Raw genomic sequence first — 12914 nt, 5'->3', positions numbered from 1 at the left:
CACCAACTGTGAGAAGATAATTAATTTACATGGGAAAAAATGAATTCGGTTCCCCTGAAGCCCCAGAGGACATTTGGTTTTCACTGTATGAGGACTGCAGCTGCTCCTAATTTAACCCGGGGAAAGGTTATGAGCCTGCAGCGCAGTTATCAATGGAGGGAGCTGTTTGAGGAGACAATTACAGCAGTAGGTATCCTGTGGGTTTTCAATAAATATTAATTCATGGTGTCAATTCCTCTGATGATCATGGTGCTTGGAAAATGCTAAACCACAGTGTAAAGAAGCATTTATTCTAGAAGGAAAAAACAGTCCAGCCATCCACATAGGGATCCTTTGGCAAGGACGAAAAGGCACAAAGTAATGTGAATTTTGAAATTTAATCCTGACAATAGCTAATCCTATATAACACTGTAACAGAAATAGGTGTTGCTATCACTAATAGTAATAATAATGATAATGCAATGCATTAATAATCAATAATAGTCATTGTAGTAAAAATTCAATAAAAGGAAAATTTGATTTAGATTATATGAAGAATTTTAATGCCATAATTATCAGAGCAACAAAGAGAGGAGCAAGAGCCAAAGCAATGGTACAGTGGGTAAGGTGCTTGCCTTGCATTCGCTCAACCTTCGATCAATCTCCAGCATCCTACATGATCCCCTGAACACCGCCAGGAGTAGTTCCTCGGTGCAGAACTAGGAGTAACTCCTGGGGGGTTGGGGAAGAGAAACAGAGAGAAAGAGGGAAAGAAAGGAAGGAAGAAAGAGAAGGAAAGATAGAAAGGTAGGAAGAAAGAGGAGGAAACAAAGAAAGAAAGCAAGAAAGAAAGCAAGAAAGAAAGCAAGAAAGAAAGCAAGAAAGAAAGAAAGAAAGAAAGAAAGAAAGAAAGAAAGAAAGAAAGAAAGAAAGAAAGAAAGAAAGAAAGAAAAAGAAAGACGAACAACAAGGAAGGGAGATATAATAAGCAATTTATCTGAGAGGGATTTAGTGTTTGACAACTGAGATTTGCCATGAAAAAAAATGTGTTTACAAATATGGAAGGGAGGAGAATACAATGAACTGAATTGAGTAGTTTTGAGATTTCAGCAATCACAGACACTTCTTCAAAACTTTTGTGCCTACGGCCAGGAAGATATCCCAGAGGCCAAGTGCCAGGCTGACATTGCACTAGGCTCTTTGGCTCCCTGAATGGGATGGTCCCCTAATCACTAGTGGGTATAGTCTTTGCCCTGAGCACTACCAGGTAAGGTCTATCCAAGCAACACCAACCACCGTAGATAGATAGATAGATAGATAGATAGATAGATAGATAGATAGATAGATAGATAGAGAGATAGAGAGATAGACAGAGATAGATAGATAGACAGAGATAGATAGATAGATAGATAGATAGATAGATAGATAGATAGATAGATAGATAGATAGATAGATAGATAGATTGATAGATAGATTGATAGATAAAACTTTCCTGGTGGCTGGAGTGATAATACAGCAAAAAGGACACTTGTCTTTCATGTGGTTGATCTGTGTTCTATCCCTGATATCCTGTATGGTCCTCCATGCACTGCCAGGAGTAATTCCTGAGTGCAATGCCAGGAGTAACCCTGAGCGTTTCTGGGTGTGGCTCAAATAGCAAAAAACAAACCTTGGGCTATCCCAGTGTTTCAAACCTTTTTTGTTTTAAATTTTTACTTTATTGAGTCAATATTGATTTACAAATATATAAATGTGTACTTTTAGGAATACAATGCTATCCACATTACTTTTTCCAGGGCTCAATTCAGGTTGACTTATTTTTGTCATGTCCATTAAAGTGTTTTAAATCTGTGCTAAATTTTGATCAGATAAGTCTATCTAACTTATTGTATTTGTTTAGGACATGTATATTGGTGATATATATACTGCCATTCTTAAATAAATATGAAAACTATTTTTTATTAAAACAATGTGACTTTAAAAGTTAGCATCCTTGGTATAAAATAATAAAAGTATGAGTATGCTTCCCTTTAACTGACAGTTAAAATGATTTTCTGCTGAGTTTTAATGGCATGGTGTTGTCTTATTTTTCCTGTAGGAACCAGGAACATCACTCAGTATCAAACATCACTCAGTATTACTAACACTAGAATAGACATAGAATATATTGTTTTATTTATTATTTCTTTTTTTTCTCTTTTTTCCTTTCCTTAGCTTTTTGGATCACACTCAGCAATGCTCAGGAGTTACTCTTTGCTTTACAGTCAGGAATTCCTCTTGGCGGTACTCGGGGGACCATATGAGATTTTGGAAATCGAACCTGAACTTGGGTCGGCTGCATGCAAGGCAAATGCCCTACCCACTGTGCTATTGCTCCAGCCCCACATTGTTCATTATTTCTTACTTAATTCAGATATTTTTGTTTAGTTTGACAATTTTTTTTACTAACACCAAGAAAGTTTGTTAGAGAAAAAGAAAGTGGAATAGAGACATCATTTGATTCCTATAATTATTCATAAAACTAAACATACCCAGCTTTTGTAGAATTATCCCATGCCAATATTTCAAATAAGAATTGAGGTATTATATATTTAATTGAGGAATTATAAATTTTTCACATGGATATAAATAAGTATAACTAGCTAAATATTTAGTTTTTATTAAAATTTTTAATGTCCTACACTTTTTCCCCCCTCATCCATAAATTCAGTTCCTTAAAGATCATCATAAATTTTTTTAGGTCAAAGAAGACAGCAAAGTGTAATGCTGAAGTCTATATGTATGAAAGGAGAAGAATGATCAAGTGAGTCACTCTCATTTCAAAACCCCAACAAATGTTAAATTTCCACCATAAGTCAGGCCTATGAATTACTGATCTTTGTTATCGCCAACCCAGGTTCGATTCCTCCATCCCTCTCAGAGAGCCTGGCAAGCTACCGAGAATATCCTGCCCGCATGGCAGAGACTGGCAAGCTACCCGTGGCGTATTAGATATGTCAAAAACAGTAACAGCAAGTCTCCCAATGGAGACATTACTGGTGTCTGCTAGAGCAAATCGATGAACAATGGACGACAGTGCTATAGTGCAGTTATCGCTACCATCTATTATTGTATCAAGCATACAACAGAACCATAATTTCTTCAATATTTAATGAATATATTAATTATGTGGTATGGAATAGTGCTTCTTTAAAAAACAATATGAAAGAACTCCTTCAAAATGTTATCTAAATAAAGTGTCTAAGATGTCATACCATATACTATGCAGCTGTTAGAAAAAATGAGGTCATGAACTTTGCATATAAGTGAATCAGCATGGAAAGTATCATGCTAAGTGAAATGAGTCAGAAAGAGAGAGCCAGACATAGAAAGATTGCACTCATCTGTGGAATATAGAATAACAGTGTAGGAGACTAACACCCAAGAATAGTAGAAATAAGTACCAGGAGGTTGACTCCATGGCTTGGAAGCTGGCCTCACATTCTGGGGAGAGGGCAACTCAGATAGAGAAGGGAATACCAAGTAAAATGTGGTTGGAGGCCAAGCGGGAGAAGGGTGAAGTGTGCTGAATGTAGACTAGAGACCGAATACAATGGCCACTCAACACCTTTATTGCAAATCACAACACCTAATGAGAGAGAGAGAACAAAAGGGAATACCCTGCCACAGTGGGGGGGGGGGGTTGGGGGGGTGGGGGGGATGCTGGGTTTATTTGTGGTAGAGAATGGGCACTGGTGAAGAGATGGGTTCTCAAACTTTGTATGAGGGAAACATGAGCACGAAAATGTATAAATCTGTAACTGTACCCTCACTGTGACTCACTAATAAATAATTTTTTTAAAAAAAGAGGTTAAAAAAGATGTCATACCATGTTATGTCGTATTTACTGGTTTTGTTAATTGAAAAGACATTAATAACAAGGTGACTTATTAAAAATGTAAATATCTAATGACTGAATCAGTTCACATGAATGTTAATTGCTACTTATTGTAAGAGAGTGAGGAAATTAGTGATTCCTTATGAAAGGCATTTTAGGGGGTGGGTTAGAGAAAGAGAGGTGCTAAGGTGAATGCCTTGCATGCTGCCTGCCTTGGTTGGCTCCCTGGCACAACATGGAGTCGCAAGCATCAAGGGGTACAGCATGGAGATCTCTAAAGAACCCCAGGGTGGCACAGGTAACTGTAGTGTCTGACTCATCCTTAGGTCAAGGCAGTGACCTGCCAGCCTCTGTGGGCAGAAAACTCCTAGCAGTGGCCCCAGAATCTACATGAACCAATTCTGAGGCCCTTTTCCACCTTATCTCCCACTAAAAGCATTTACATTCTCATTAAATACATCAGCTGTCCACAAATATATCAGAGTACTAATAACTGCCTAATTGCAGGTGCTATAGCTTTATCAGTTAAATTAACGAAACTCCTGCTGCATCCTTAAACTACTGCTTTTATTTTGTCACCACATATGTAGTGATGACATCTCTGTTCCACTGATAGGAAAACTTAATAGCAGAGGACTCAGGAAGAACACATCATGTGCACACCCTGAGTCGTCTGTTACAGACCATAAGGGATGGCGCTGTGATGCTCCTAAAGGAAGCTTGAATGCCAAAGGACTGTCTAAAGCCTTAAACTTAGGTAACAGACCAATAAATAACTGTGAGATAACAGACTGAAGCAGATCTCTAGCAAGAACAGGAAGGACACACTGTCAATGGAGGCAACTGCCAATGGAGTATGCCTGGTCCACCCATTACTCACCAAGCATCAAGTCTCTTTGAAAGTGCCTCTTCACAAACTAATTCCTAAAAGACATAAGATGAAGGCAAATTGCTTCATCTTAAATGCTTATTGAGATGGATTGCTGGTGACTCTGGAGGGGGCAGATGGGGAAGAGTGGGTTAGTGACCCTCATCTAGACAAAGATAATACAGGTCTGATGCAGGTGAAGAAGACTGCACTGTATCACTGTATCACTGTCATCCCATTGCTCATCAATTTGTTTGAGCGGGCACCAGTAACATCTCCATTATGCCAAAAACAGTAACAACACGTCTCAAAAAAAAAAGAAGAGATATTGCAGGATAAGCAAGAATATGGTTTTCCTGTTCACAGTTGAACTTGGCAACTTTCATTTCTTATCTTAGCTAATATTTTCCCTATATTTATACCCACCTAAGATCAAAATTCAAAAATTGCATTCAGCTCCCAGCAGGAAGCAAGCATTATACTCATATAAGAATAATTTAATGGATTTAATTATTTGCAAAGTTGAGGTTAACGTTATGGAAACCATAAGGGAAAGTTCAGTGTCTAGTAATGTGATAGTCGCAATGACCTAGAGTGCTAGTAATAGTTTGTCACTATCCCAACCCAATGGATGGGGAAAGGGAGAGTTGCTGGGACTTGTAAGAGAGAAGGGTAGAGATCTCTGGCCTGAGAGATACTGTGACTCGAGATTTGTAGCCAGCCCGAGCCTTCTCACAGGGTAAAACTATAGAAATCGCTTCTCTGACCTCACTCTCTTCCTTTTGATGACCCGTGGACAAGCAATTCTATGAGAAAACCCAAACTGGGATCTTGAAAGCTAAGGATCTGTTGTAGACCAAATAGGTCAGCTCCCAAAGCATAGAGCATGGTCGGTAGGAGTAGAAAATGGGCCTGATAAAACAAAAGATGGTTTGGTCACATTTGCCTCTCCATGATTTTCTGAACAGGAAAACCATATTTTTAATTGTGCAAAACAAGCTTGTAGTTCATGTATAGCAAGAGATTGCAACAGCTATCAAGGATAACTGGTATAAAGGTAACTCGTAAATCCTGGTTACTAGTACAAGAAAGTTTACTTATAAAATTTATTTAACTTAAGAGATGTTATCAGAAAACTCTTTAAAATTAGAACCTGAGATTAGGATTCCCACCCCTCCCTGGCTCAATTCTTTAGTGAGTGAGTTCAACCCAACAGCTTTAAGTAGCATTCCTTTACCGAGGATTTCCAAATCTAAAAAATGCCCAACCTCCTTCATGTTCCTGAGAAAATTAAGAAGTGCTTTTCATTCTTACTTTCCTTATAACTTCATATGCTATATTTTTAGGTCAAATAACTTCTCTTAGCTTCCACTTTTTTCCCCTGTAAAATAAAGTTGTTGAACTATTTGATCTCTAAATTCTCTTTAAACTCTAAAATTCAGTGAGTAGGAGTTTAAGTTTTGCATAAAGCAGAATAATCAGATCTAAGTGTTTGAAGTGTATCCCCAGTTCTCCTATCTGCAGTTATCGCTGCACTGAGAAATAAAATATATTACATCACACAAATTTCCAATGCAAAAATTTACTAATTCCATGCCTCAATTATGCTTTTAATAAAAAAATCATTAAATATAACAATATTGCTTATAACTATATAAACTATATATGGAGATTACACTGTTGCAATAAATTATTTAAATTATATTATAAAAATAGCAGAAAATAAAATTATAAAGCAGTAAACTCTCCTTATGGGTAAAGTCCACAGAAAGTTGTCAAAGGCACAGCATTAATGGCAGTGCTGGCACCAGAACCCACAGCTTCCAGGTTCCCACATTCACGCTCTTTCTGCAAAGTGCAGCATTTATATTCACCTGCCTTCTACAAGCCACAAATAATGAGTTCTTCTCCATCCACGGGTGTGCTGGTTGGTATGAGGGATAAAATAGAATCATAATAGTTTGGCAGCAATGTATGGTCTTAAAATGGATGAAATAATTATTAAAATGCTTAGAACTGAGACTGAAAACAAAAAAACTAACCCTGTAAGCTAGAGAAGTATAGAACAATTTGTGTGACAAGTTACCCATTGCTGCATTTTGAGTATTCAGAGATTTCATAAGAAGTTCTGTGTGAAGAGTTAGTACAGTTACACTTCATTATTATCAGCAATTAAGGAGTATAACTTACAGCTTTTACGCGTAGACATTTTATCTGTTGAATATATTTGGTTTGTTCTTGTTTTTTTGCTTTTTGGGTCATACCCAGCGATGCACAGGGGTTACTCCTGGCTCATGTACTCAGGAATTGCTCCTGGTGGTACTCAGGGGACCATACGGGATACTGGGAATTAAACTTGGGTTGGCTGCTTGCAAGGCAAACGCCCTACCCACTGTGCTATTACTCCAGTCCCTTCTATAGAATATATTATATAAGTAGAAGTATTTGTAAAACTATTTGCTCCTCCCTGTACTGTCCTTACATCTAAATGGAAGCCTAAATGAATATACATTTTGCCAATTAAGAGAAAAAAATGCTCTTAATATTTGTGTATGTATGTATGAATTTTTATGTGTTGCTACTATTTAGGTGTAAGTATAAAGTGATTAGGAGTATAAATGGAAATGAGTATATGAAAGTTTACACAATTAAACATGAGAAATGTGCAGAAATCCAAGACTCGACCTTTAACAACATGTTAATGATCTCTTAGAGAAGGGCTAATGGCTCCTGGGTGAAATACAATAATCTTCACACTCTTTCCTCTAAGGATACTTTTTGGTAGCATTTTCAGCAGCTTTACATAACAAACAATACAAAATATATTATTTTGATTCTGCTTTGGGGCAGGGGTTGGGGTTCAAGATGGAAACATCCAAAATATGGTAATCGGAAGGTGTAATGGTGGTGGAATTGGTGTTTGAATATTAAATGTAATCGATGCAATCAAACCACTTTATAAAATAATAGTAAAAAATAAATGTGTAGAAATCACATATACTTTATCCTCCCTATTTTGTTTTATGGTTTGTTGTATACAATTCTAAAGAGAAACTTCATAACTGGAATTTCAACTATAAAGCTATTATTATTATTATTTTATTTTTATATACTCGTGACTTTCTGAACAGCATTTATTAATGGCTTGGAATTATTTGCTTGAGCTTTTATACAGGAACTTTTATCTTTCATATGAAGATCTATCATAAATTTGGGAGATATTGCTGAAATAAAGAAAAGGTCCTCACCCAAACATCTTGGGATTTGATTTTAGACTTCCCGCCTTCAAGGCCTGTGAGAGACAGATTTCCATTGACTTCTGGAGGAAATAGCACAGCGGGTAGGGTGTTTGCCTTGCATGCGTTCGATCCGGGTCTGATTCCTTCATCCCTCTTGGAGAGCTTGGCAAGCTACCGAGAGTATCCTCCCTGCATGGTGGAGCCTGGCAAGCTACCCATGGCGTGTTTGATATGTCAAAAACAGTAGCAACAAGTCTCACGATGGAGACGTTACTGGTGCCTGCTCAAGAAAATCAATGAACAGCGGAATGACAGTGCACCAGTGCTACAAGCTATTCGGTCTATGGTATTTTGCTCTCACAGTCCAAGCAGATTCAGACTAATCCTTCCCTTCATTTTCAACTTTATAAGAATAGTAATAATAGGGGCTGGAGCGATAGCACAGCGGGTAGGGCGTTTGCCTTGCACACGGCCGACCCGGGTTCGAATCCCAGCATCCCATATGGTCCCCTGAGCACCACCAGGGGTAATTCCTGAGTGCATGAGCCAGGAATGACCCCTGTGCATTGCCGGGTGTGACCCAAAAAGCAAAAAAAAAAAAAAAAAAAGAAAAAGAAACTAGAACCTTTAAAAAAAAAAAGAATAGTAATAATAAACTTTGGGGATGGGAAAGAAAATATATTAAAGCTTCATTTCCCAAGAATTAAAAGGGGAATGTCATTAATTGCATGTGATGACTTCTAAAATTCTACCACTCCTACACAAGAGAGAAGGGAAGAGATTTTATGAGACTCCACCCTTAGAGATGAGTTCACTGATAAAAATCAAGTACACCAGGGTTGACATAGGATACTAATAATTCTAAACACTGGAAACTGAACTATAAAGCAGTGGATTATTTTAGTTCCATTCATCAGGTAAAAAAATACCATTAGTTAATGTTGGTCTTATCTTGTAGTCTCGGCATGAACCACAGTTTTGACTTTGAGTTCACCCAAGCATATTAATAGGAGACAGGATGTCTGCACACCCAGCTCAAGTATCTGTTTTTCTGTACTCCAACATTCATCATTATAAGAAGGCGATTTTGGCTCAGATGATTCTCATATCTTACACCAGTACTGCATAACGGCACCATGAAGGGTTACACCCAGTACCCACAACTCAGCTACTACTTGGTACTCAGGTACAGCTGATAAACAAGAAATTTTACATACAAATTCCTGATAAATAAGAGGGATTTTTTTTTTACTTGTGTACTTAAAATCTGTGGTTCTAAAAAATCCTGTTCTTTACTTACATATTTTTAGATAGAATATACCCTACTGTTTCTCTTTCAGCATAGTCAGAACTATGACAGAATTTATGACAGAATTATGTGAGCACAATTTTTGGACAGCTTTTCAAAGTTGGGCTGCAATTATGTTGAAATACATATGCACATGGACAAAGAACAGAAAGCACTTTTTAGATGCATAAATTTTATTTGGGAGGCTGAATTATGAATGCCTTTTTCATTTTGTGAAATTGTATTATTGTTGATATGCTCTAAATTCTGCAGAAGTTATTTTTAGCCCAGGTACTTACCATGGTTGGAAAATAACGACTTGTTTTGAATTTTTTCAGAGCCATGGAAGAGGTGTAGGTGCCCAAAAAGAGGATGAAAGACATGAGAGAGATATCAGGAACAAAATTGCAGTTGTTCCCCACGAGCTTTCCTCCATACTTCAAGCACTCCTTTGTCGACAAAAATGTCCAGTCAAAGGTGGTGTTATGGTACTGAAAAAAAATAAATAAAAGTTTTCTAGAGAACATTGACACATCAAAAGCAGCTTTTGGTACTTGGTTGAATATATGAGGATTATGCTTAAAATTTCTACATAACAGTCTGAGGGTCACCATTAGAGTATGGAACTTGATGAGATGTTCACGGAGTAACAGGCAAGAGGGTGGGTGGGCGGGAGCCCAGCTATTACTGAGAGTGCAATGAGTGATGTAATCTCTTACGTAGAATGAGCGACAGTCCTACAATGACCCATTTGTTCAATGAAAACAAACCACAAATCCTTTCTTTCCTGTTAACTTCCCTGAGAGTAAAGTGAGACACAATAATAAATCAAGATTTAAAATAATATGTGAAGGGACTCTAATAACAACTTTGTTGGTAAAAAAAAATCACTGTGAACTGCACAACTTCTTATATTTCAAATTGATAGTCCTATGGTTAATACTATAAAAGTTATACTAGGTTAACTACTTACTTAACCAACATCTTCACAAATGATTTATTTCTTTCCTAAATGACCAAGTTGAGGTTGATGATTTTAGGAACTAAATTAAAAACATGTTGATGAGTCCTAACTTTTCCATATCAAAGTCTCATAAAATATCACTATTTCCCATCCAAGTGATAAGCACCTGAGTTGGAATGTGCTACAATGCCTCTTACGCTGTATGATTGTGTATAGGATACCCATTTCCGTGAGGCGGTCTCAAGCTCATAAATTGATTTCTGAAATTTTTTTCTATATCACTAGTCACTGTCATGTGAGTTATATCTACTCTTGGTAGCTTATTTCTGTTTGCACTTTCAGAAGAATCCTTTTACCAATGCACCTAGCCTCCTGTTTCTGAAGTTTGGCCAACAGCTGCTGCCTCCTCTAAGGAACTATCTTCAGTCATAGAAGAGTTGTCTCATCCAGAATGTGATGCCCCCTTGAAGCTAAATTAATGATGTGTCACCTATCAAATATCCGAGCTCCCTGAAAATCCATATGTTGAGGTTCTAAAGCACCATCCTTGCAAGCAGAGACCATAAATTCAATTTGTCCCACATGAACGGACCTGGCATTCCTGATGGAATGCCAAACAACCTGCTTGGGATCTCTGGAACCACAGCAAGAGGCTGAAACCTCTAGAGCTGTACTGCTGGGTGTATGTGAGCACCACAAGTTAAAAAAAAAAAAAAGAAGCGTGAGTAATGCAGTCATGTGCAACCCCCAGTCAGCACTCCAACTAAAATGTATGAATAAATGTGCAAGCATGATAATCCGGTGTATACTTGACCCAACACTGAAACAAGAGCAACAACAAATAAAGGGAAGGTGGGGAGAAGAATGAAAAGATTCATATGTTGAGTGAAGTTGGGAAGACCCAGTCATCTTTGGAAAGTCATGTGCTGGAACCTTCACAGATGGGATGTGTGCCATATTAAAAGAAACCTCTGGGTTGCTCTTCCAAGCCCATGTTCTCTCCTGAACACATTTTCCTCCATCTTCTCCCTCACATCCAAGTAACTTTTTTTCCAATAAAAACTGTCTTGCTTTAAAAAGATAAGTAGGGGGCTGGAGCAATAGCACAGCAGGTAGGGCGTTTGCCTTGCGTGATGCCGACCCGAGTTTGATTCCCAGCATCCCATATGAGCACCACCAGGGGTAATTCCTGAGTGCAGAGCCAGGAGTAGCCCCTGTGCATCGCTGGGTGTGATCCAAAAAGCAAAATAATAATAATAAATAAATAAATAAATAAAAAGATAAGTAAAAATGAAAAGAAAAAAAGAGAGAGACCTTCGTCAGAGAGCTCTCTGTCCCTTCCACCATAAGAGGTGACAGTGAGAAGACTCTATAACCTAAGAAGCTGGAAAAGTATCAGGATCTGGAACTTTCTCTTCAGTCCAATAGCATGCCATGTGCTTCAATAACAAAGTTTATTTAAGAACACCTTGTGAATAAGTGAAAGGTAAATCTCTCTTATCCTTTGGAGAAAAGAGTTCTACTCACACCAAACACATCAGCCATATCCTTTACTATTCAATAAATTACCTTCCTATAAGTGACTTAGTCATAAAAGAACACAGACACAAACACACACACACACACACACACATACACACAAACTGATGGCTAGATATAGTTCATGTTTTATAAAAATGAAATGTAAAGACCTTATATAAGCCATTAAAAAAAACCTTGTGATCTTAACCTGAATTTTTTCTTTCTTATTTCCAACTTGTAAATAGCTGAATTGCATGATTACTTTTGAAAAGCAAATTCTGCTTCTGCAAAGTGATTAATAACATCTCATTTTGTTTTTCATATTTCCACATATGTTTTTAACATAATTTATTTAAAGTTTTGAAGTTACATTAATATTTGTTTTAAAACCAGCAAAAATTCATCATAATTTTAATTCAGCACATTAATTTCAGCATAATTTTTCTTTATAATTAGAGTTCCCCCAAAGAGGTAAACTGAATTAAAACAATCTAAATAGGCAGTTTTCTTGATTTTCTTACTAAGATTCATATTGAGGTTACAAAACCAGGTATGCAGATGTTTGTGAAACAGTAAGCATATTTTCTTGCTTACATCATCTTAAAATGCCATTATCACAACTTTCTTGGTCTCAAATGATTTCTTGTGTTCTTATACAGAATATTTAGCTAACAAATCCTATTTTTACTCAAGGCTTAAGGAAAGATATAAGCATCTTGGTATCTTAATATACAATGTTTTCAGACCCATAAAATTTAATAAATTATTTTATTTAAATATCACTAAAACAACATAAATGTCACATGTATTATACCTTTGGTTGAACCCACAAGTATAGAATATATTAATATGGCAGAATCACAAACCTAAAAAATTTTTATTATTTGATCTTCTACAAAAGTTTGCCTATCTGGTTTAATCACTGATCTAGAAGTTCTTTTTACTTTACATTATTCAAAAACTCTGAAATTATTAAATTTGTGAACATTTTTGTTTGGTAATCATTTATATTTCACTTATTTCATAGCATTCTTGATATTTATTTGATATATTGCAATTCTTATTTTGATCATTTGTAATATTCTGTAGTAAGCTACAGAATAAGCAAAATACATAAATGGTTCTTCAGTAGTCATACAAATCCTGAATAATTTATTTATTATTCTGAGAGTCTATCA

At 36.7% G+C, this 12914-nt stretch overlaps 1 protein-coding gene across 4 annotated transcripts in view; it reads right to left on the bottom strand.

Annotated features, from left to right (window-relative positions):
• The window catches only part of SLC4A4 (solute carrier family 4 member 4), a 389797-nt gene that overhangs the window by 53243 nt on the left and 323640 nt on the right, over window positions 1-12914 (bottom strand). For all 4 annotated transcript variants that reach the window (XM_055140936.1, XM_004617877.2, XM_004617876.2 and 1 more), the window contains one exon: window positions 9551-9742. In XM_055140936.1, the coding sequence (XP_054996911.1) occupies window positions 9551-9742 (192 nt within the window). The remainder of the gene's footprint in view (window positions 1-9550; window positions 9743-12914) is intronic.

The sequence above is a fragment of the Sorex araneus genome, chromosome 5 (genome assembly GCF_027595985.1).
Source record: "Sorex araneus isolate mSorAra2 chromosome 5, mSorAra2.pri, whole genome shotgun sequence".
Taxonomy (NCBI): Eukaryota; Metazoa; Chordata; class Mammalia; order Eulipotyphla; family Soricidae; genus Sorex; species Sorex araneus.
This window is presented reverse-complemented; position numbering and strand designations above follow the sequence as displayed.